The sequence below is a fragment of the Equus caballus genome, chromosome 14 (assembly GCF_041296265.1).
Source record: "Equus caballus isolate H_3958 breed thoroughbred chromosome 14, TB-T2T, whole genome shotgun sequence".
Lineage (NCBI taxonomy): Eukaryota > Metazoa > Chordata > Mammalia > Perissodactyla > Equidae > Equus > Equus caballus.
The window spans coordinates 19,027,954-19,053,266 of NC_091697.1; the positions used below are offsets into that span (position 1 = coordinate 19,027,954).

Consider the following 25,313-nt stretch of genomic DNA (forward strand, 5'->3'; position numbering starts at 1 on the left):
GTGATTGCAAACATTTTTAGGAAAAAGCACTCAACTGACCTAAATAAAGAGATGTGTGAAGAGGATGCTGCTGAAATAAAGGTGTCAGAGGGTAATTCTCTGGTCTTTCCATTACAACCCTATAAGTTTATGGGATGAGTCATGAAAACCTACAAACAATTGTTTTACTATGTTTAAATCTATTTGCTTAAAAGAAATTGAAGTCTTGCTAGCTTGTCTTCCTTCGCCCTTGTCTTTCTACTGAAGCAGAGATCACAAAGCGAATGTTGAAAAACTGGTTGGCAGCTTTTATTCCTCTTGCCACAGGCATAACAAGGGTTTGTCTGTTTTAGGTACAACCAATTTCTTGGATATGGCACTTAGTAAGCACTTAAAGAATATTGTTGGAATAAAGAAAAATAAAAATGGGGTAGGAATGATGAGTTGTTTAAGTGGATAACAAAAATATTTCTTCAGGTAATTTTTGATAGGTTGAGGCAGTGATGGTGGTATAAATCTAAAACTCCTATCATATCCTTTAAAAAAACAGTAAAGGATATGGAAGAGAAAAGAGAAAACACAGTGGTATTCCTAAAATTGATATAAAACCACCACCAGAAACAGAAAGTCCATCCTATGTGCGAAAATATGCAAAAGTGCACTGGTTTATAAGAGAACTATAAGTATGTGCCTAAAAGTACATGCAGGATATATAAACAACTCCTGCAAATCAACAACAACAACAAAACACTAACTCAAAGATGGGCAAAGGATTTGAAGAGACATCTTTCCAAAAATGATATGCAAATGGTCAATAAGTACATAAAAAGATGCTTGACATCACTAGTCAGGGAAATGCAAAATATAACCACAATAGAATGGCTCTTATAAAAAAAAAAGGAAAATAATAAGTGTTGGCAAGGACGTAGAAAAACCCACACTGAGACTGGAGCCCTGATATATTGCTGATGCGAATGTAAAATGGTGCAGCTGCTGCGGAAGAGGCTGGCAGTGTCTTATAAAGTTAAATATCCACTTCTCATATGACTATGCAGTCCTACTCTTAACTATTTACCCAAGAAGAATGAAATCTTATGTTCACACGAAAGCCTGTATGCAGATGTTGTAGCAGCATTTTTCAGAATTACCAAAAACTACAGATGACCCAAATGTTCCTCAAATGGAGAAAGGATAAACAACCTGTGGTGCATCCGTACAATGGAGCATCACTCAGCAATAACAAGGAACGAACCACTGATACACACAACAACATGGGTGAATCTCAGAGGCACTATGTTGGGTAAAGAAGGCGGACTCAAAAAAAAATCCCACTACACACCGTATACTTGCATTTATGTGACGTTCTGTAAGAGGCAAACTGTGGGGACAGTAATTGAAAGCAGGGAGTCAAACACGTACTTGTACACAGTGTTCACAGCAGCATCATTCACAACAGCCAAAAGATGCAAACAACACAAACGTCCATCAACAGAGGAAGGGATAAACAAAACGTGTCCATCCACACAATGGAATATCATTCAGCCCTAAAAAGGAAGGAAATTCGGATACAGGCCATGACATGGAATAACCTTGAAGACATTATGCTAAGTGAATAAAACAGACACAAAGGGATGAATATTACATGATTCCACTTATACGAGGTACCTCGAGTAGTCAAATTCATAGAGACGGAAAGTAGAATAGAGGTTCCCAGGGGCGGGGGTGGGGGAGGAAAATGAGGAGTTATTGATTAATGGGTACAGAGTTCCTCAAAGAAACTGAGATGATGAAAAAGTTCTGGAAATAAATTGTGCTGATATACTCAATGCCACTAAATTATGCACTTAAAAATGGTTGAAATAGTAAAATTTACCTTATATATATTTTACCACAATTTTTTTTTTAAAAAAGTACATGCAGGCTGCGAGGAGGCATCCATGGGAAGGTAATGCTTCATGGGGAGAAGATTGTTAACAGAAAGGTATAGGTGTACAAACCATGTGTCACGAGGGAAAGTAGCAAGAAGAGGAAATACAAGATCCTGCAGAAAAAGAGACAATCCCCCAAAATGTCTTTAACCCCACAATTCTTCACCCTAACCCCCAAATCAGGTAGTCAAGACATCATACTTTGCTACACAGACTGAAGTATGTATACTGGAATTGCACGTCTTGGATACAATCCCAAACTTGTTGTGACAGAAAGCACACAGAAACTAGCTTGCAGGGGTTCTCAGAGGCCAAGTCTGGGACAATTTCAGCATCAAAATAAATAATGGTATTAGCAGATTACAGTCCATTGAATAAAATAAGAAACCATGCTTCCAGAGTCATAGAAACAGAGAGAAGATAAAACTCTTCCCCGGAGTAGAAGCCAGCTAATAAGTGCAGAAGAAATGATGGAATTATAAAATCTCCATTTGGAAACCATTATAATAATAATTGATTAAAGCAAGTGTCATCAATAGATGCTAAAACTAGTGGAGGGGAGTTTGACTTGTAAAAATATATGCAAACACTCATAGGATTTCCTCTTAAGATACTAAAGATTACAAAAAGAAAAATGGTAACTTTACAGTGGGAAATCAGGGAGATACCATCTTAACCAAGAGAGCAAAGTTAAAACGACCAGCAATGGGCTAAGTCAACATCACGAGGCTCGTAATGTGAAAAAATGATGAACTGAGAAGAATACAATACCATTCAGTGGTTTTCTTACCAAAAACAAATAGCATAAATCTAATCATGAGGAAACATCTGACACATCCAACTGAGGAAGAGTCTAGAAAAAAACCCGACCTATTCATTTCACAGATCTCTTCATGAGAAAGCATTTGTTTGATAAAGCAACAGCCAAGGAGATAACAGCCCAAACCACCTGAAAAGATAAATGGACATTTTAAATAATTATTTTGAATACTGTAAATACAATATTATCAAGCTTGTCATCCATATGATAAAAGTTAAAGCATATTTTGCTTTCTCAGGTTGCTTTGAAAATGGCTTATTAAGAAACTATGAAAATGGACATTTTTCTCTTTTGTCTAGATTCTGAACAAGTCTCTTTGAGAATAAGAAATTGGGCAAAGAAAAGCCAGCCCTCGTGGTCTAGTGGTTAAGAATCAGTGCACACTGCCTAGGCCCATGTTCATTTCCGGTCTGAGAACCACACTACCTGCATGTCAGTGGTCACGCTGTGGCAGCTGCGTGTTGCTGTGATGCTGAAAGCTCTGCCACCAGGATTACAAATACCAGCAGGGTCACCCATGGTGGACAGGTTTCAGGGGAGCTTAATTGACTTGATGGCACTAAAAACAAGGCAAAGAAAATCTGCTGACAACTCAATTATGACTGTTCATTCTTTCTTTGCCTAGTTCTCTTATGATATGCATATTTTAGTTAAATATGTGTTTACTTGGGATAGGAACCCAATATTCTTTTCATCCGGTGGGCTAGATAGATGAATGAGAAGAAAAGGTATAGACAGGAGAGGGAGGTGTTGATAGTTTTGTTAAGGAGACGCATTTAAATTCAACAGTGACCTGAAGAATGTTATGACCTTGGGATGGCCCTTGGGTACAAACTCTGAGGTCATTCTCTCTTAAACTTGATGTTCACTGTATCCAGGGTACTCAAGCATTAAGATCTCTGTTTTATTCTTCCTCAAATCACCTAGCAGTGAGTTGGGCCAAAAAGTTCTATTTAATTATTTTCTCTGATATACACACTGGCCAACATACTGATCATCCTTCTGGCTGGCCTGGGCAGGCTCTTCCTGACAAGGAGCCTCTTTCAGGCATCAAGCAAGCTGAGGAACACTATGCTCCTCCCCAAGTTGTTCCCTGGCCTCATACCCAGAGATAATCACTATCCTGATTAACTTTTAGCCTCCAAAGAGGGTCCCCCAATGAACCATGCACCCTGGTATTCACAGCCTTGTATAATCTTCTCCCCTTGAATCTGGGCCAAATCTGTGAATCATTTCTAACCAGTACAGCAGAATTAATATTGTGTGACTTCCAAACCTGTTATAAGATTTGCAACTTCCACCTAAGTCTCTTAAAATGCTCACTCTTGGGACACTCCCTCTCAGAAATCAGCCACTCTTCTGTGACAAGCCCAAGCCACATGAGAAGCCCAATCGAGCTTTCAGCCAGCGGGCATCAACTGCCAGCAATCTTGGACATGGAGCCCAGGTGAGCCTTCCACCCCAACTGCCATTTGATTGCAAATGCACTAGAGACGCCAAGTAAGAATTACACAGCTGAGCTCAAACATGGAACCAAGACAGATATTAATAAATTGTTGTTTTAAGCCGCTAATTTTGGGATGAGCTGTTACACAGCAATGGATAACTAGAATACCTTCTCATTCAATCACTGTTTTTTATTATCTTTACCACATGTATGTATCATTTAGTGTAAATTTAATTTCGCAAAAAATGGTATCATACCATATGTAGTTTCCTGACTTTTTAAAACATTAATACGTTTCAAATTCATCTGTTGGCATATAGCTTTGCTTCATTCCTTTTCATTGATTTTCTACTGTGTTAATATTATGAAATGTATCCATTCCTATTAATGGACATTCAGACTACTTCCAAATATTTGCTATTATGATCAGTGCTGCTAAGGATGTCTTTATACATGACTCTTGGTGCTCACATACAAACATTTATCTAGCACATAGACGTATATATGTAGGAGTGGAACTTCCGTGTTTTATAACATGGACACGTTCAGCTTTACAAGATGTCAATGGTCTGTATCTATTTATATGCCCACTAGTAGAATATGAATGCCAGTTATTCCACATACATTCCAAAATTCAGTATTGTCACACATCACGGTTTTTGTTCATCTGTTCTTGTAAAATCAGACCTGTGGTCCTAATTTGCATTTTTAAACTACTAATTAAATTGAGCATCTTTTCATGTTTTTGGAAATTTGTATTTCCTCTTCTGTAAAAAATGTAGGCATGTATTCAGAACACTTTTTGAGATTGTTGTCTTTTTATAATTGATTTGTACAAATTATTTAAATTTTCCAGATAACAACATGTTGGGAATGTTGTGAAAAGATTTCCTTCTATTTTGTGTCTTTTCCCTTTCTTTTTGGTATATTTTGATGAGCACAAATTCTTTAATGTGAGCAAATAATATAAAAAATTCTATATAGCTTATTTGTATCTTGTTTAGAAAATCTTTCCCTATCTTGAGGTCGTAAAGTTATTCCCTAGATATTTCTTGCAAAAGTCATAGTTTTGTCTTTCATGTAATTCTTGTTATGGTAAGGGCAGGCATCCACTTTTCTTCTATGTGGAGGAACACATTTCTATTTCTTAGAGCCATTATTGAATAGCTTAGTCCTCCCCGATACTTGTCTGTCACAAATACTTCTAACACTTCCATTTTTGCAGTGGGTTTTTGGTAAATACCCTTTTACCAGGTTAGGGTGTTCCTTCCTGCTTGGCTGAGAGTTTGTATGGTGAGTGGGGGAGGAGTATTTTGGTTGCTGTTTCTGCATTTTATTGAGATAAGCATATGGATTTCTCTCCATTAATCTGTCAAGATGGTACATAACATCTGTAAGTTTTCTAATGTTAAATAACCCACACATCCTATGAAAAACTGACTCATGACATGTTAACTATGTGTTGGTACTTTTGGATTATGTTTGCTAATACCTTGCTCAGGACTTCTACATTCTTGTTCATAGATGATTTTGGCAGTTTTCCTTTCTTGTACTTTCCTTATCTGATTTTGGTACTGGTTATATTAGAATCATTATGCTTATACATTATCTTCTTACATAAGACTTAACTGATCCATTACGTACAAGTTTGATAGATATCACATTAAAATTAATTGGGCCTACAGCCATCCCATTACTGGGTATCTATCCTAAGAACCTGAAATCAGAAATCCCAAGAGTCCCTTGCACCCCTATGTTCATCGCAGCATTATTTACAATAGCCAAGACGTGGAACCAACCTACATGCCCAGAAACTGATGATTGGATAAAGAAGATATGGTATATATACACAATGGAATACTACTCAGCCATAAAAAAAGACAAAATTGGCCCATTCGCAGCAACGTGGATGGACCTCGAGGGTATTATGTTCAGCGAAATAAGCCACTCAGAGAAAGACGAACTCTATATGACTCCACTCATAGGCGGAAGTTAACATATTGACAAGGAGATCTGATCGGTGGTTACCAGGGAAAAGGGGGGGCGGGGGGAGGGCACTAAGGGGGAATAGGTGTACCCACAACATGACTAACAATAATGTACAACTGAAATCTCATAAGGTTGCAATCTATCATAACATTAATAAAAAAAATAATAATTGGGCCTAATATTTTGTGTGACTTTATTCAGACTTAACATTTTTGATGATTTTAGGACTACTGATACTTGGAGAATGCTATGCTCTAAATGTTTGTGTGCCTCCAAAATTCACGTTGAAACAATCCACAGTGTGATGGTATTTGGAGGTGTGGCCTTTGGGAGCTGATTAAGTCATGAAGGTGGAGCCCTCAGGAGTGAGATTCGTGCCCTTATAAGAGGCCCCAGAGAGTGCCCTCACCCCTTGCACACAGCAAGGAGGCTCCAGCTACAAACGAGGAAGAGGAGACATGACCATGTTGGTGCCTTGATCTTGGACTTGCAGCCTTCTGCTCTGTGAGAAGGAAATGTGTGTTGTTGATAAGCCACCCAGTCCGTGACATCTTGTGACAGCAGCCCAAATGTACGTTATATTTTCCTAGGAATTTCCCCAGGAATTAGAGAATTTAAAAGAATAGCTGTGGGGAGAGAGGCACTGCAGATGGAGCATTAAATTACCTAGAAAAGTCTGTTCCTCACAAGTCTGAAACGAGCTCAGTTAGATCCAGGAGGGAAAAGTTGAATTCAATGATTTTTGTTTTGCTTAGTTCCCCTCCCTATAGCACCATTTCTGAGGGGTTTTTTTTTTTTTTTTAAAGCATCTTGGCAAAGAGAAAGAAACTAAAACTTTAAAAAATGAAATAGGTGTTTCAGTCGTGAAGTGTTTGCCTATTCCTGATAAATTGGGCAAAACTAGAAGATGGTGGCCTCTGTAAAGTTCAAAATTTTAGTGTGACTTCTGAGATAACTATTTTCAGCTTGCTCAACTTATTATTCAGTTAATAAATGCTGAAATAGGCTAAATGACTTGTTAAACGATAGAACAGTCCATTTTTTGGAGAAAAAGCATCTGAACTTAGAGCCTGAAGTTTTGTCTTGTGGCCTTCAGAGGGTGCGGAGGGAGTGAGCGTCACCCGATGGAGGTGAAGGTAGACCATCAGGGTGAGTCACCTTGTTCACTCGACCTCCAGGGAGGATGACCCGAGTTCCGTATTGTTCCTGGGCCCTCCAGTGGCTGGTCCCCAGAGAGCTCAAGGAAGCAGGCATGGTCTAGGAGCCAAGAGTCATGCTCCCTATGGCAACACCGTGAGATAATGTTCAACAATATTTATCAGTAAATAAACTTGCAAAAGCAGTAGTTGTCTGAATAACCTTTAATTCTCAACCTAAAAAGGCAAACGTAATCACTTTATGAGAAAAACAAGTGAAATACCATGCACTTCGTGATTTAAAATAAAGTGACTTTAGATCTGATTCAGAGTCTGGAACAAGTAGCCAGGGAGAAAACTCACAGGACTTACACCTGCATAGTTTACAGAGCAATTTTCTTTTCAGGTGAATGGCTTAGAAAACAGAGGAGAAACAACCCAAAAGTCTTCACCACTGAGTACACAATCTGCTTTTAAACTATTACACAAACTTTAGTGACAGTGAGGTAGCTACAGGTCACCTGCTTACATTTCTTCTCCAAGACATTCTTAGGACAACTGGCTTGCATAACACTTAAATGTAGTTTCAAAAAACAGATTCCTAGATTACTCTGAAGTCAGGATTTTATGGCTACACTTTTACATAAATCCACGTTTCCCAGCGATGCTTATGAAAGCTGGTGGCTACTATCAGACATCACCAGAAAGAAGACAAAAGAATACTAACCTTTTGATCTTACAAATTCTCTATTTTATAGTCAGTAATAACTTAAAAACATATGAAAAAACATTTATAGAGACATTCCTAATATTCTTAAGGTTGTCCTGCATCATGAAATCCTGGATGCTTGATGAGGTCTAAATTCTGAAGCTTAACCCACAATTAACTATTTTTTATCACTTTCTCCCCAGGATGAATTCTTTGATATTCAGTATGGAATGAACTTCACTTGGAAGATTTCTCTCATGCATTTGATTTATAGTTTTTCTCCAGTATGAGTCCTCTGATGATTAGTTAGGGATGAGCTCTGACTAAAAGCTTTCCCACATTCTTTACATTTATAAGGCTTTTCACCTGTATGAATTCTCATGTGTGTCATTAGGGATGAACTTTGTCTGAAGGCTTTCCCACATACCTTACAATTAAATGGTTTTTCCCCAGTGTGAATTCTCTGGTGCTGAATCAGAGCTGAGCTTTGGTTGAAGGCTTTTTCACAGTCATTACATTTATAAGGTTTTTCTCCAGTATGAATTTTTCGATGAGTATTAACTGCTGAGTGGGAACTGAAGGCTTTTCCACATTCTTTACAATTATATGGTTTCTCCCCAGTATGAATTCTGTTGTGTATATTAAGCCGTGAAATCCAAGAGAAAGCTTTCCCACACTCATTACATTTGTAGGGTTTTTCTCCAGTATGAATTCTTTGATGTTGTATAAGAGCTGAGCTTTGGCTGAAGGCTTTCCCACATTCTTTACATGCATAAGGTTTCTCGCCAGTGTGAATTCTCTGATGTATAATAAGGGCTGAGTGGTAACTGAACACTTTTCCACACTCATTACAATGAAAGGGTTTCTCTCCAGTATGAATTCTATGGTGTCTACTTAGCCGTGATATTGAAGTAAAGGCTTTCCCACACTGACTGCATTCATATGGTTTCTCTCCAGTATGAATTCTATGATGTTGAATAAGAGATGAACACTGGCTAAAAGCTCTCCCACATTCATTACACTTATAGGGCTTTTCTCCTGTGTGAATTCGCTGGTGATTATTAAGAGACGAACTACCTTTAAATGTTTTTCCACACTCATTACATTTATAGGGTCTCTCTCCAGTATGCATTCTCTGATGTCCTATGAGAGATGTAGTGAAACTGAAGGCTTTTCCACATTCACTACATATATAAGGTTTCTCTCCAGTATGAACTCTCAGGTGCTGAGTTAGAGATGAGCTTTGGCTGAAAGCTTTCCTACATTCCTTGCATTTATAGAGCTTCTCTCCAGTATGGATTCTCTGATGTTTACTCAGGGAAGAACTGTGGAGGAAGATTTTCCCACAGATGTTACATTTGTAACATTTACGCACTGTGTTGATGCCCAGTTGTTTAAATAGAATTGTATACTGCTGTGAATGGGGTTTCCTTCCTCTAGAAAGGATTCTGGGTCTTCTAATAAGTGATGCTTTTAGTTCAAGATTTTTCCCCAGTTCAATACCTGTAAAGCTCCTCTCTTTCATGTAGGGTTTTTGGATGGTAACTAAGACTTTCCTGAAAGGTTTGTTCTTTTTACCTTGTTGCTTCTCTAGCTTGTCCTCATTTATGTAGGTTTTTCCCAACTTGAAGTCACAAGGACCATCATCTATGAGTTTATTCATTATTTCCTGATTTTCTTCTTTGGAAACTGTGGTTTCAAACAAGCTCTCCCAACCTAAAATAAACAAAACATGTAAGCTTCCTTTGCACGGGAAATAAAGAAAAGTGACATCAAAATATACAAGGATAACTAACAAATACATCATTGGAGACTTAGGAATTGATGGGGAAGAGACGGGTGAGAGAGAGCAGGACAGAAGACATGCCTGGGTGGGAAGGGTCTGCAGAAACCTATGTGTAGGTGGGTGGAGAAACTCAGAGGGGGGCTGGTCCAGGAGGAGGGGCCATGCCTGATCTAGTAACAAAGCACAGTCAGCAGGCAAGGCATTTCTGAGTACAGCTTCCACTCTCACGTCAGCCACCAGTGCACTCAAGGTAAATCCAAGAAAACTGCAGAGAAGCTGTGAATAAAAAGTAGAAGAGCACTAAAAAGCTCTCTGCAACACAGGATGCCAACTGGTGCTGTCTGGGGACTTGCTTGAGTGCTAACAATAATGTTGTGGTGGACATTCACTCACTCATTCCAGCAGTGTTTACTGAGTGCCCACCAGGCACCGTGCAAAGGTCAAGACTCAGGATCAGTGGGAACGTGCCAGACAGGAGTCCAATTTTCACAAGGTTTACATTCTGTTAGCAGGATACTGACAATAAGCAAGTGACCAAATAAACACAGAAGTGCTAGGGATGATGAGAACTAAGGAAACAAACAAACAAAAGTGACGTGTAATAAGAGTGAAAAAGCTGATATTTAAACTGGGTGATAAGAAAATCAAATTAAAGATGAGATCTAAACAAGAGCTGGCCATGCAAAAACGTGGCTGTAAAGATGACTCCAGTCAGAAAGAACAGCTTCCACAAAGGCCCCAAGGCAGGAGTAAGATTTGTGTGTTCAAGGAACATAAAGAAGTCCAGTGGCCCAAGTGGGAGGGAACAATGGAAGACTGTTTTGAGGTGAGGGAAAGAGGTAGGCAGGGGCCCTATCATGTGGAGTCTCATAAGATACAGGAAGGCGTCTGGAATTTCTTCCAAGGATCACTGTGGGTTGGGAGGGACAAGATGTTTTGTTTTAAAAGGATCACTATGGTTGTGTGACAAATGGACTGCAATTAGGGGTGGAGGAAAACAGAACAAGGGCACATGCAAAGCAGCCAATCAGGAGCTGCCACCTTCTTCCTGGATGAAGGTGGTGGTGGTCTGCACTGGCATGGAGAGGAAGCAGGCACACTGGGTATTCTGGAGGTGGAAACGACAGGTATGTTCACCTATGCATAGGCTGTACAGAGGAGGTGAGAGCACTCAAGGATGACACCTAGCTTTTGGCTTGGGCAGCCTGATGGAGACTGGTGCCATACAGTAATATGGGGAATGCTGGGAGAAGAGTACATTCTTCTGATTATTCTTCAGAGAATAATCTTCTGTCCTTGCTTTGATCACTTAGGATACAGTGCAAGAAATGGAATCACTGATTCAAAAGGAATAAATGTATTTTATGAAAGAGCTTTTATTTTCTTAACTAAAAGAAAATATTTAATCATTTTAAGAAAATACAGAGAACTATAAAAATGAAAATATAATTCACCCACAAACACATCATGTAATATAATCACTGTTATATGTGGAATTTAGCTCACCAGAATTTTTCTGAATATAAAAAAACACTTTCACTTAAAAAGTAAAAATAGGTTGAAACTAAGCTTCCCCTGCCCCCACTTCAGTTAAAAAAACATTGTAGGCTTCTCTCCATGTCAATAAATGTAGGTTGACATCATCATTTTAATGGCTACACAATATTCCAATGCGTGAACATACCACAATTCAATAAATCCCCTTCTGAGAGTCATTTAGCTTTCTTTCCCCCCAGTAATGCCTCATGTTATAACAAACATTCTCTTAAACCATCTTTGCAAGTTTGCACAATCATGGAATTATTTTCTTTAAGATAAATTTCTCAACCTAGAATAAAACCAGACTACCCTCCAGAAAGACGGTACTGGCCAAAATCCCACTAAAGATACTGCTTATCACTCAGAGCAGGAGCAAAACACTGCATATGTCTCTCTTAACCTGTGGTAATTTAATAAGGAAAAAATAGCATCTCATTGCCTTAGCTTGACCTTCACTGATTATAAAGACGTTGAATAGTTTTTCAAAAAATCCTGTGTGAATTTTTAATTCACATTCCTTGCTTTTCTAATCATAATACTCATGCCTTTGTGCTGTAATTATTTACTCTTTGGACCTTTTTCTCTTTATATTTCCCTTTGTATTCCACAGCCACTGTAGCAATATTAATAAGGAAAAACTAGAAAGTAAAATTTCCAAAAGGAAGATTGTTTAATAATTGCTTAACAATAAATAGAGTTCTTTCAATGAGGTAGACCTCTATTTAATGAGGGCTGAATAACTGAAAGACATTCACAATTAAAAACAGGCTCGAGAACAACACATATAATCATCTCTGTTTCTGATTCTTTGTGTGTCTGTCTCTCTCATATACAAACATACTCAAACAAATATTCACACAGTTTGAAAGAACAAATATTAAAATATTAACAAAGGTTCATCGTAGTCAGTAAAATTTCAGATGAATCCACTTTTTTTTTGCTCTTCTGTCTCCTTTTTATAATACCATGTATATCTTGTACAAATTAAAAATAATTAATTTTCGGGGCCAGCCCCATGGCAGAGTGCTTAAGTTTGCATGCTCCATTTCAGTGGCCCTAGGTTTCACCGGTTCGGATCCTGGGCACAGACATGACACCACTCATCAAGCACGCTGAGGTGGCTTCCCACATGCCACAACTAGAAGGACCCACAACTGAAAATATACAACTATGTACCAGGGGGCTTCGGGGAGAAAAAGGAAAAACAAAATCTTGAAAAAAAAAAACGGGCCATTCAAAAAAAAATAATTAATTTTCTTAAATGCTTGCAAAAGAAGAACTCAGTCAATTGGACAAAGATTTCTTTGCCAACGAGAAAGCTCAGAGCCAAATTTGAAACTCATTCATGGCTACCATTCTGGGTGCTTACAACAGATACATTTATTTTCTAAGGTCCTGACCGAATTTCTATTTTATGATACCATTATTCTTGAAGTCAGCTTCCTCAAAATGGTGGTGGAATGTGGCAGGATCTATGTTAGTATGGAATACAAAAAAGATTCCTGAAATGAAAAAACACTTGGTTCTTCAAAGCAAAGGGCCCTGCGAACGCCAAATAACAATATTTAAAAAAAATTTCTCCTTGATACAACCTAATGAATCTTCTGAATTCCAAAGATAAAGAGGATATCCTATTATATTCTAGACAGAAGACAAAAAGGAGGAGAGGGGCCGGCCACATGGCCGAGTGGTTAAGTTCACGCACTCCGCTGCAGGCGGCCCAGTGGTTCGTCAGTTCGAATCCTGGGTGTGGACATGGCACTGCTCATCAAACCATGCTGAGGTGGCATCCCACATGCCACAACTAGAAGGACCCACAACGATGAATATACAACTATGTACCGGGGGACTTTGGGGAGAAAAAGGAAAAAATAAAATCTTTAAAAAAAAAAAAAAGAGGAAGAAAAGGTTTTCTAAACAGAAAACAGAACAACAAGAATCAAGCTAACGGAGGATTTTTTTATGAACACTCAGTGCCCAAAGACAGTGAAGTGAGGTTCGAACAATTCTAAGGGGAAAAAAACTGATGCTCGAATTCTAGATCCAAAACATAATTCCCACAGGAAAGGTAAAATATCGATTTTAGACATGCACAAATGTAGCACAAATGAACCTTTCTGAAAACATTATTCAAGAAAACATTCTAGTCAAACCAAAGGGAAAAATCTGAAGACAGAGTTCATGAATGGAAGCACAAGACTGAGCTGAAACAGAAAGCCTGTCTCCTGCCATCAAGAAAAGGAAACTCTGGATAAGCAGCATCTCAAAAGAGAGTGCCATTCTCTGGTGCTAGAAACAAAAGCAAAATTCAGAGTAGAAAAGAAAGTGAGAGCTTACTGAGGCAGCAACCCACAGGAGCTTTAGAAATTGAAGAAATGTCCCAGCAGCCAGGGTCTGGAACATATTTTGAAATTTTTCACACAAGAGACTTAGGAGAACGGCGCATTGAACATCTGCAAACCTTCTGCCCAAATTCGATTTGCTACCATTTTGCTACCCCTGCTTTCTCTCTCGTGTGTGTGTACATACACGTACCTCTGCTTTTGCTTTTTAGCTGAATCATGTGTACTAAGTTGCAGACAAAAAAGACAAGGCAAAAACCCAAGATGGACAATGAGACGTCTACTATAGTGTTAAAAGGTTTGTTTAAACCACAAAAGGAAAATAATTTAAGAAAATAATCCAGTAAAAGAAAAAAGGGGAAAATATGAATCATAAAACTGTACACATTATATATTGTGTTACATCACAAGAAACAAAGGACACAGGACAAAAGTGTACCCTATCCTAGGAGAATTCAACTCCCCCTCTGAACCTGCTGCACAAAGGACCTAAGAAGGCAGAGAGAGGATACGCCCTCCCCAGCACCTCCCACCTGGGGGAACACCAAGGAGAGCCCTGGGCAGCGCCCCCCGAGCGCAGGCTCCTCACTGACCAGCAGCGCCCAGGCAGTTAGGAAATGCTCTGCCCGTCCCCAGTTACCGCCACTCACCCAGACATGCGCCTTGAGAAACTCCATTTTCCACCATCCAGGGGTCTTCCCCTTGCTGCAACTGGAAGATCACCTTTGGTTTGGAAAACAGAATCCCTGTTCAAGGACAATAAAAAGAGAATGAGCCTGTGGCAAACACGAGTGGCCAACATGGCACACAGATCCAGCCCCGGGGCCTCCGAGGCAGAGGGACAGTCGAAGGAAGGAGAAAGGTTTATTCTGAGAGGGGCTTAAAATTGGGCTCCTGGAGGACAGTCAGGAGGTGGCCTCAGGAAGAAAGGGCTCTGGCTGCACACTCCTCTACTCTGGAACCTCCTGTGAGACCCAGGGGGACAAACTTTGGGGGGGGTAGGACACAGGCAAAGCACAGAAAGGATGTCCATCACCAACTCTACCAAGCCAAGCCCTTTCCCAGCAGCCAAGGGGAACAGCAACCACTACTCTCTGAGCCCACCTGTGAGCTGAACCTGGCCAAGCCCTGCAAACGTCCCCCTTGTAGAGGGCACCAAGATGCTCCCCCAGCAGATTCTGCATCACGAGGAAAGGTCCTTACCCAGCGAGACCAGGGTGCTGTAGTTCTCCAGCATCACCTCCCGGTACAAGGTTCTCTGCGCAGAGTCCAGGTGCAGCCACTCGTCCCGGCTGAAGAGCACAGCCACATCCCTGAATGTCACAGACGCCTGTAACGCAAACCCATTCCTGCTCACCCAGGACCGTCCCCCCAACAGGATATCTGAGCAGCAATCTGTCACCACTCAGGGCTCTGAGCATTCCAAGCCGAGTCCCTCCCGACCCCTCTTGGCTGCTAAGCACATGTTTACCACGCACCTCCTGTGAGTGAGGCGCAGCAGCCAAACAAGGTAAGCAACTGAAGGCATTGAAGAAAATCAGGATGACGGAGACACAGAACTTCAGACATGAAAACGTACAATCACCTAGACCAAACTCTCATGTTACAGGTGAGACACGAGAATCAGGTTTTAGAAGGAGGCTCCAGCACACTCACTCAGGGAGGAAGAGGTATGCTTGGATTCTGTCAGCACCGTGGGCCATCTCTGTGTCCTGGGCGAGAGGACACTGACATTCACAGTAAGAGAGAATGTCCCCCGTGCGGCTTTCTCAGCAGAGGGCCCAGGGTGGTGGGTGCATAACTTGCCAACAAGAGCCAGGTGAGAAGGCTGCAGCTGGGGCTCTCCCTCTCCTCCCAGAAGCCTTTGCTCTTCTACCTCTCTCCTGCTTCACCTGATCACAAGTCACCCCTTTTAAACTAGTGGCCCCTTCCTTTTCTTATAAGAATCTTTTAAAAAAAAAAATTAGAAAAGACCAATAAGCAAACAAAAAAGAAATGTTAATCTAACTTTCTACCACCAGAAACAAGTTTTGTTAACTTCTTGCTGTATGTCCTTTCAGACTTTTTACATGCTAACACGGCTCTAGATTTAAACAAAAATGAAGTATTATACAGATAACAGTACCCTACTCAACATGTTTTATTTGCTGCCCAGTATCTCATCATATAGATGAATCAGTTTACTTATCTACTGGTGAGCATTTCGGTTGCTGCCCCTTTTGTAACTCCAACAACAATGGACCGGGCAGTGCGGCGCGTCGTCAGGAAGGCAGGCAGAGCCCATTTCCATTGGACACGCTCCCGGAGTGGAAGGGCACAGCTTGCTTTCTCTTTATCATACCCCAAACCCAGAAAGGAGCTCACAACACTAGGGATATTCTCTGACGTGGCAGAGCAAACACAAATTAAAAATAAGAGGCTTGGAAATAAGGCAGGAGACTCCCACTCCCCTCCTCTGTCTTCTTTCTGAATTCTTTCTCTATCCTTTCCAAATATATGTAAATCTCTTTAATGGCTAAATAAGTCACTTGCCAGCCTCACAATGCAGGAACACTTCCTCAAGGACAGTAACTATCTCTGACTGTGCCAATCTCCTAGTCTCCTGCGAGGAGATGGGCCTAACTTAGCACCTGAAAAATTTCCAAGTTGCAAAATTGGATTGCATCCACTCAACTATGCAAGAGTGAGCTTTCCATCTCTGCGATCTCTTTGGCAGACTGCTTGTGATGCACATTACATTCAGGCTTAGCTCATTCAATAACAACACCGTTTTCCTTCTCTTTTACCTTGTGAGGAGGTTTCCTGGGTTGGGAGGAGATCATGTTTTTAATTATATTTCCCCAAGTGCCACGAAAAGGCAAAGACGGGAAGAAATCACTGTTGCCCAGATGCTCCCACCTCAGGGAAGGCTCACTTCCCTGAGTCTGTCCCCCAAACCACTGCCCAGGCTGCAGCTTCCTCTCCTTGCACCATCTACATGAGCCGAGTCCTGCTGGGAAGTCCACAGCCGCCCAGTACTAGGGAATACCCCTGACCACACCTGCTGACCAGAGGTCTTCTTTCTTGAATCGTCCTAGAAAACCCCCCAAACCCTTACCAGTACTACTCTAGCTGACTGGTCCTCAGCTCCTTGAGGGGAAACAGCATACCTTTCGTCTTTGAATTCCTAGTGTTATGGAAGGAATTATTTGACTCCCCCAGGTCTCCGCCCTCCATTGGGCAAAAACGACCAGGATCCCTCACAAAGCTCTGGCTGTGGCACTGACCAGGGGCTGGGGGGTCCATCGAATTCCCAGCCAACAAGTGCTTAACTGTTAAGCGGAGAATTCACAGAGAGACTGGCCCTGAGACAAGAGAAACACCTTCCTTCCAGAGTTCCTCACCTCCCAAGCCCTCTGAGGGTCCCTCCATGGCCTCCAGGGCCTATAGAAGCTCAGCAATGGATGAAGCTCTGAACCGGGAAGGCAGTTCAAGGAGGAAGCCTTCACTCACCTGAACCTGGGCCGGCAACCACCTTGCGGCCATCTCTCCTTCCCCGCTGCCCCTCTTGGAGAAGGTGCCTGAAATGGAAAAAGCAGCTGTAAGGGCTCCCCATCCCGCCTGCACTCTGGCCCTCATTAGGCCAGACCGGGTTAGAAACCTGCACACACTGAGCACCCTGCAGAAGGAAGCCAGAGCGGACCCGGCGCAACCGAGGCGCTCCTGTTCCAGCAGCCCTGGGCCGCCCCAGGCCCAGGAGTGGGCAGCACGCTGACCTCCGGTCACTGAGCGGCTACCCGCAGCCGGCGGCTCAGGAACAGAGAATCAAGGAAGGGACCAGAAGCACCTAAGGCGCGTGAACCCAGTGAAGGACGGTCACGGCAGGCTCACGGAGATGCTCAGTTAGTGAGAAAGCGCATAAAGGTTCCACACCTCTGCACTTAGATATCATGAGCTATAATAATTATAATTATGATTATAACAATTCTTCAAATAGTGTGTGAAGAACTGGTGTCCTTTTCAGGAACAGCCAACCAAAAAATCAGTCCTCGCTGCTCTTCCTCTTGGAAGTTGTGCTTCTTTTATGAAGAAAGAGCTGTCAAAGCTCCTTCAATGATCAAGGAAACATGACCTACCCCCGCCCCTCCGCCAGCCTCTCCAAAATACAGGACTCGGAAGGAACAGCGGCACTGCCCAGAAATGAATTTAAAATCAGGGGAAAAAGAAGTAACTTAGCAAGTAGACAAAATTACTCTAAACAAAAAAGAAAACAGTTAAATCACTCTAGGATTCACTCAATGGCAAACAAGCAAGGCTGGCAAAAACGGATAAACACAAAATAATTCTAAGTTTAAACTCTGGGAGGCGAGGGGGACCCAACAAACCATAAACCCGAACACCGCCCCGGGTTCGCGAACCCCGAAACAAGACCCGGCTCCCCGCACCTCGCCGCGGGGCCATTTCTCCAGGACGCGGCCCGAGCGGGGGCAGCCCGGCGGCGCGGACTTCGGCCCCGCGGGTGGCGACCCCCGGCAACGCCCCCCTCCGCGGCTGCCGTCAGCTGCCCGGGCCCCGCGCCTCCTGACGCCCCGAAACGGGACTCCGCCGGACTCGCGCCGCCGCAAGAGCCGCCCGTCCCGGACCCGCGCTCACCGGCCCCCGGGCCCCGCGGCGGCCGCACTCCAGGCGAGCGAGCGAGCGCCTAGCCCAGGGACATTTTTCGCCGCCGCCGCCAGGCCGCCAGCGCAACTGCGCCTGCGCACGAGAGACCCGGCGGGTCCCCCGGCTGAACCGCGGCACTTTCCCTTTCGAACTATATTTCCCAGACGTCGCCGCGGCACGCCCCTCTACGGCGTCCGAGAAGAGCCAATGGCGGGAAGACTACAGAAAGCGGTCTAGCCAGGAGCCCGAGCAGGCTGAAGCCGTGTCTTTCAGCGTCAGACCTAACCACGAGTGTTGTGGTGCACCTTTGTACGCGTAATTATAAGGGTAATGATAAGAGGGAAAGGGAGTGCGTACTGAAAAATGTGGGAGACTAGCCGCTCGCTGCTGCTTATTCTTGGTTGGTGGGAGAACTGTTAGAATCTATTTTACACATTATTGAATTTAAAGAAAATTATGTCTAAATTTTGTGACCTGTAAAAGATATATTTTTAACTGACACTCACATTGGGTGAAAACAAAAGCATAAAGCTAGTGTTTCCCTTTTCATGACGCTCCTTATTTCTTTTAAAATGGCTCCTTTCATCCCCTTCTTCAAACTGCAGCCTCAGTGCCTGGCGCTGTACATACCAAATAATATGTGCTCAATAAGTGTTGAATAAATGATTTTTTAAATATCCGCCATTGCAGTTTACAAAAACAGGCCTAAAACCAAAAAGCGTTTGAAGGTAGGAAATAAAGAGATGAACTAAGATATGCCAGGAAAATAATATGAAAAAGAAATCTGGGCTCACCGTCCTGCAGTAAGACAAAGAATATTTCAAAGTAAAAATAATTGAACAAAATGAGTTGTTTTGTATTGATAAAAGATAATAGACATTGCCAATAATTAGGGAAATGCAAATCAAAATCACAATGAGATATCACTTTACACCCATTAGGATGGCAGCTATCAAAACAAAACAAAACAATACAGAAAACAACAAATGTTGATGAGGACATGGAGAAATTGGAATCCTATGCATTGCTGGTGGGAATGTAAAATGGTGCAGCCGCTGTGGAAAATAGTATGGCAATTCCTCAATAAAATAGAATTACCATATGATCCAGCAATTCCGCTTTTGGGTGTATTCCCCAAAAAATTGAAAGCAAGGACTCAAACAGGTATTTGTAAATCAATGTTCATAGGAGTATTATTCACAATAGCCAAAATGTGGAAACCCAAGTGTCAATGAATGGATGAATGGATAAACAAAATGTGGCATGTACATATAATGAAATATTATTCAGCCATAAAAAGGAAGTGGATTCTGTTACATACTACAACATAGATGAATGTTGAAGACACACTAAGTGAAATAAGGCAAACTCAAGAAAGGACAAATATTGTATGATTCCACTTATGTGAGCTATCTAGAATAGTCAGATTCATAGACAGAAAGTAGAAGAGTGGTTACCAGGGGCTGGGGGAAGAGAGGAATGAAGATTTATTGTTTAATGGGTATAGAGTTTCAGTTTGGGATAATGAAAAAGTCCTAGAGACAACAGATTGGTGATTATAGCATAACAGTGTGTATGTATTTAATGCTACTGAACTGTATACTGAAAAATGGTTAAAATGGTAAATTTTATGTTATATGTATTTTACCACAATAAAAATAATAACAAAAGAAAATAAATATATAATAATTATGAACTGTTATTGGCAAAACAACATAACATTGAATTTACAAAGTAAAAATAAGGTGGCAGACTGAATACACACCATTATCTCCCTTTTTCTTGTAGTATTCCTTAAAATAACAAAAATCCATACATATATAATTTTCAAAGGAATAAACCCCACACAGCTCTAGAAAAATACCATCAGAACACCAAAAATTGAGAGAAAATCTGGGAAAGCACACAGCAGATATGCTCTGAGATCTAAAATCTGTCTAATAGAAAGATTCAGAAGAAGAAAACAGAGAAAATGAAGATAAGAAAATAATTACAAATAGATTACATACAGAGTTATGGATAGAGATATAGTAGAAAACATGTTCAAGCTGAAGAAGACCTAGGTCTTCAAACTAAATAAAACATAAGGTGTTGAGCATAATGACTGGTGGGGGAAAGGGCAAACAAAAATATATCCTGGATGAAAATTTAGAACTCTAAAGAGAAACAGAAAACCCTAAAAGCAACTAGGATGTAAGAAGGAAATAAAAGATTACGTGTGTGTTACTTGCTACAAGTGATAGAAGATGGAACTGCTCCAATTGAGTAAATGATAAAGGAAGACATAACAAGAAATACTGGGGGCAGACTCCAACTACAGCAGATTCAGTGTGAAATTCCTGGAAATCTGATATGTTGTAATATAATGTTATCAATCATAATTCCAGTTGTTATCTTAAGATAGTGTATGATACAGAAATAACCAAATTTCCTTGTCAATTGTATAGTAATGAGCTCTAATCAGATCTTTAACCATGGGCATTTTTAAGTCTTTTGTCATTTACAGACAGTTACTGTTTTACTCTGATACTTTGCAAAAGTTCTTCATCTTCAAGGAGATTCATGGACAGGACTTTGATAAGTACTCTAGAATAGAGGTTTCTGATAACTTTCAGATCATACCACTGAACTAGGCAAGAATTTACAGAACACTAAGAGAGAAACTGATGGCTTCGACACTGCTAACAAAAGATTAAGATCAACAAGAATTAATTACATGGGACTGACTAAACTGATGAGGATGATTATTTTTGTTTGGTTCTTTAAACTTTGTCTTCCAGATTTAAGGAAAGTTTTTCTTCTAAGCTAGCTAAGACTTACATTAATTTGGCAAAATATAGCTTTGTGAACAAAGATGAAACAATTACCTTTTCTTCCTACCTGATCCCTCCAGAATTTGGAAACTGTCAGTAAGTATTCTTATATTTCATGGCAATATTGTTATTTACATAGGTTCAATAAGAATCTGTTCTCTTTGTAGCAGGACACAAAGGAAACGTTGGTTATATTACCAACACTTTGACTGGAATGTCATACTTCAGAGAAACATGCATAGACACAGTTATGACCAGACAGTTTTAAAGAACTAGGATTGACATTATGAAGCCAATAAAGCCCCTTGGAAAAATTGGCCTGCTACCTTGCTTACAGGGTTCCCAGGAGCCTTACCAGGTGAGTAATGAAGATCACTTCCTGGCAGGCCCAGGAACCTCAGGATTTTAGGGGGACCTCAAGAAGAGAAGATTTCATCCAAATCTGTGGGTATTGCAGGTGAAGTCTGATGTCAAGTTCTTGACTTATATTCTTAGCTAGAAGAGTCTTTTGAAAGTTTATTCTGAGATTCCTTATGACATGTTGCAGCAAAGCAGACTTAAGAGAGCCTATATGGTCAATCACTATTCCTGCTGCACTTATATAAATAATCAGGCCAAGTTTATTGAAACTAGACTTAATTTGCAAACAAACTGGTCTTACTATTATCTTTGATAGAAATGGGGGTGATTGTAGAGAAAAAAATTAAGTTCCAGTAGAAACTGTAATATACACTTGTGAGTTCTAGTTCCGTTAATTGTCTTTGAGGTTTTGTTTTCTACCTGTAAACTGGTGTGGATACTAAATTCTTCTTGTTTCCTCCAGTATCTGGCTACAACTCTCCAAACTGTTGTTTCCAATTTTTCTCCCACCATTGTGATTTAAAATCATTGAGAACTAAAACTGCCCTTTTTCTGAAGCTATGCAAACTAAAGGTGGACAACTGCATATAAACTTCAGAGAAATCACCACAACAGCTCATGTATGGACAATCTTTGTGCCTGTTGCTGTGCAGGCCAGTCAGAAAGATCAACAGAGACTTCAAACCACAAACCAGAAAAATCTATCAGATTGCTACTGTCTGCCCTCACTCCTTCTGAAGGTACTTCTGTCCTGACATCTAGAAATCTTCTTGACTGGCTGCCTTCAGAACTCAGAAACTGGGATTATAATCTACCCTAATCATTAACCTTTGGCTTTTTTCTTTTGTTTCCATAGAAATGCCTCTTATTACATACCTGATTACCTGCGTCATAGAGGCCTAACTGGAGCAACTCACCTGCATCACCACCTCCTGAAATGAGACACAACCCTTTAACTGAACTGACCTATTCTCAGGACTAAGAGACTAGGTCAATGAGTTATGGAGCAATCTGCCAACTCAGGACAGCTTCCCAGTGACTGTCCTGACTGAGTTTTCAGGTCATGGCACAGAAAAGCACTTGCAAAATTCAACATCCATTCCTGATTAAAAACTCTCATCAAAGTAGAAAGAGAAAGGCACTTCCTCATCTGCAGTGTTAGCCGTAGGTTTTGCAGCCAACATCATTCTCAATGATGAGAGACGAAAGGCTTTCCCCATAAGATCAGGAAGATGCAGGGGTGTCAGCTCTCATCACTTCTGTTCATCATTTTAACAGAAGTTCTAGCCAGTGCAATAGGCAAGACAAAGAAAGAAAAGGCATCTAGATTGGTAAGACAAAAGTAAAACTACCTTTATTTGCAACAAACACAATCTTCTATATAGGAAAATCTGATGGAATCTACAAAAAGGCTCCTAGAACTAGAAAGTAAGCTTAGCAAGGTTTCAGGATGCAAGATTAATATTCAGAAATCAATTGTTCTTATCACTAGCAATGAACAATCATAAATCAAAATTTAAAAAGCTAATCCATTTACAACAGTGTCAAAAATATTAATATTTAAGGATAAATATGACAAAAATGTGCAAGATTTGTTCACCACAGACTACAAAACATTGCTGAGAGACCTTCTAAAAGCCCTAGATAAATGAAGATACATACCTTGTTCATGGGTAAATGTTAAGAATCAATATTATTAAGATGTTAATCCTCCCCAAATGAATTTCATGGTTGGCCTTGTTTTTGCAATTTGTCAAGCTCAGTCTCAAATTCATATGAAAGTTTAAAGGATATAGAATAGCCAAAATTTCTTTGAAAAAGAACAAAGTTGGAGAACTAACATTACCTGATTTCAAGGCTTATTATAAATCTATAGTAATCAAGACAGTGTGGTATTGGCATTAGGAAAGAGAAATAGATAAATGGAAAAGAATCAAGAATCCAAAAATAGACCCACACATGTATGAACAACTTATGTTAGATAGAGAGGTAAAGGCAATTCAGTGGAGAAAGGATAATCCTTTTTAATAATTGGCTAGCTGAATGCAAAAAAATTTGACCTTTGATTTATACCTCACATTATAAAAAACAAACTCAAAATGGACCATAGAACTAGGTGTAAAAGCTAAACCTTTAAAACTTCCAGAACAAAACATGGAAGAAAATCTTCAAGATGTTGGGTTAAGCAAAGAGTTCTTAAATTCAACACCAAAAACACAATCCACAAAAGGGAGAAATTATAACTGGACTTCATCAAAATGAAAAATTTCTGCTCATCAAATGACATTTTTAGGGGAATGAAAAGGCAAGCCTCATATTGGAAGAAAATATTGGGAAAGCATATATCTGATAAAGGATTTGTATCCAGAATATATAAAAGAACTCTCTTTACTTCATATTGACTTCAGTTATGACCCTTAATTGTTAACCTATAAAATTAAAACTCTGTATTTAACTGGCAAAAAAAAAAAGAACTCTCAAAACTCTATTGTATTGCAACAAAAACCCTAATTTTAAAAACAGACAAAAGTTTGATCAGATACCTCTCTAAAAGAGATATAAGAATGGCAAATAAAACTCATAAAATGTTGCGTAACCACATTAGTCATTAGGGAAATGCAAATTAAACTACAGGGAGATACCATTACATACCCACTGCGGGAGGCTAGACAGTGACCCTGCATATATATCCACATCCTCATCCCCCAAATGTGCAGCTGGTACCTTATATGGCAAAAAGGACTATGCCGACGTGACGAAGTTAAGGATCTCGAGATAGGTTACCCTGGGTATCCAGGTACCTGACATAATGACACTGATCCTTAGAACAGAAGGGCCAGAGGAGACAGAATCAGAATGAAGGTGACGTGATGATGAAAGCACAGACAGAGAGACAGAGATTTAAAGATGCTATGCTGCCCACTTTGAAGAAGGAGGAAAAAGGCCACAAGCCAAGGAAGGCAGGTGGCCAGTATAATTTGGAACAGATAAGGAAATGGATCTTGCCCAGAGCCTCCAGAAAGTAGTCTTGCCATTACGTTGACTTTGACTCAGTGAAACTTAGTTTTTTGGACTTCTGGCCTCCAGAACCCTAAGAAAAGAAACAGGTTGTGTTTTAAGCCACTGAATTTGTTACAGCAGCAATACTCCTACTAAAATGATTTAAATAATAATTTTTTCAAAAGATAATACAAAATGCTGGTGAAAACATGAACCAATTGGAACTCATACTTTGGAAAACAGCTTGTCAGTTTCTTATAAAATTGAAAATACTTATCATGTGACCCAGCAATATCACTTCCAGGTATCTACTCATGAGAAATGAAAACGTGTCCACACAAACCCCCGTATAAAAATGTTTACAGCAGCTTTATTCATAGCAGCCAGTAACTAGCTGTACACCAATTTTACTTCAATAAAAAAAATAATAATAATAATAGTCTGTAGCTGGAAACACAAATGTCCAGACACTGGTAAATGAATAAACAAATTTTGGTACATTCATGCAATAAAAAGAAACGAACTATTGATCTTGCAATAACGTGGATGAATCTCAAAAGCATTATGCTAAGTGGAACAAGCAAGACCAAAAAAAGCCTACATATTATCTGATTCCTTTATATAACATGTGAGAAAAGGTAAAACCTTAGGGACAGAAGTCAAATGAGTGGTTCCCTGGTGCAGGGGGTAGAGGGAGGGAGAAGGGATCAGCTCCCGAGGGGCACAAAGGAACTTTTTGCAGTGATGTAAATGTTCCATGTCTCAGTTTTTCTGGTGGTTACATGACAGTATGCCAAGATTCAACAAACTGTACATCTAAAAAG

At 40.4% G+C, this 25,313-nt stretch overlaps 1 protein-coding gene and 1 long non-coding RNA gene across 2 annotated transcripts in view; one reads left to right on the forward strand and one right to left on the reverse strand.

The window, feature by feature from the left end:
- Positions 1 to 18,218, reverse strand: part of LOC100067674 (zinc finger protein 160) — a 44,852-nt gene extending 26,634 nt beyond the window's left edge. The window contains 6 exon segments of the mRNA XM_070234705.1: positions 8,201 to 8,310; positions 8,313 to 9,724; positions 14,326 to 14,421; positions 14,879 to 15,005; positions 17,168 to 17,235; positions 18,100 to 18,218. Of these exon segments, the coding sequence (XP_070090806.1) occupies positions 8,201 to 8,310; positions 8,313 to 9,724; positions 14,326 to 14,421; positions 14,879 to 15,005; positions 17,168 to 17,235; positions 18,100 to 18,115 (1,829 nt within the window). The 5' untranslated portion in view covers positions 18,116 to 18,218.
- Positions 18,219 to 18,502: 284 nt separating this feature from the next.
- On the forward strand, positions 18,503 to 23,960 carry LOC138917433 (uncharacterized). Its single transcript, XR_011425414.1, has 5 exons — positions 18,503 to 18,643; positions 19,258 to 19,480; positions 21,297 to 21,487; positions 21,953 to 22,229; positions 22,346 to 23,960. It is a non-coding gene; the product is annotated as an uncharacterized lncRNA (long non-coding RNA).
- Positions 23,961 to 25,313: the final 1,353 nt, after the last annotated feature.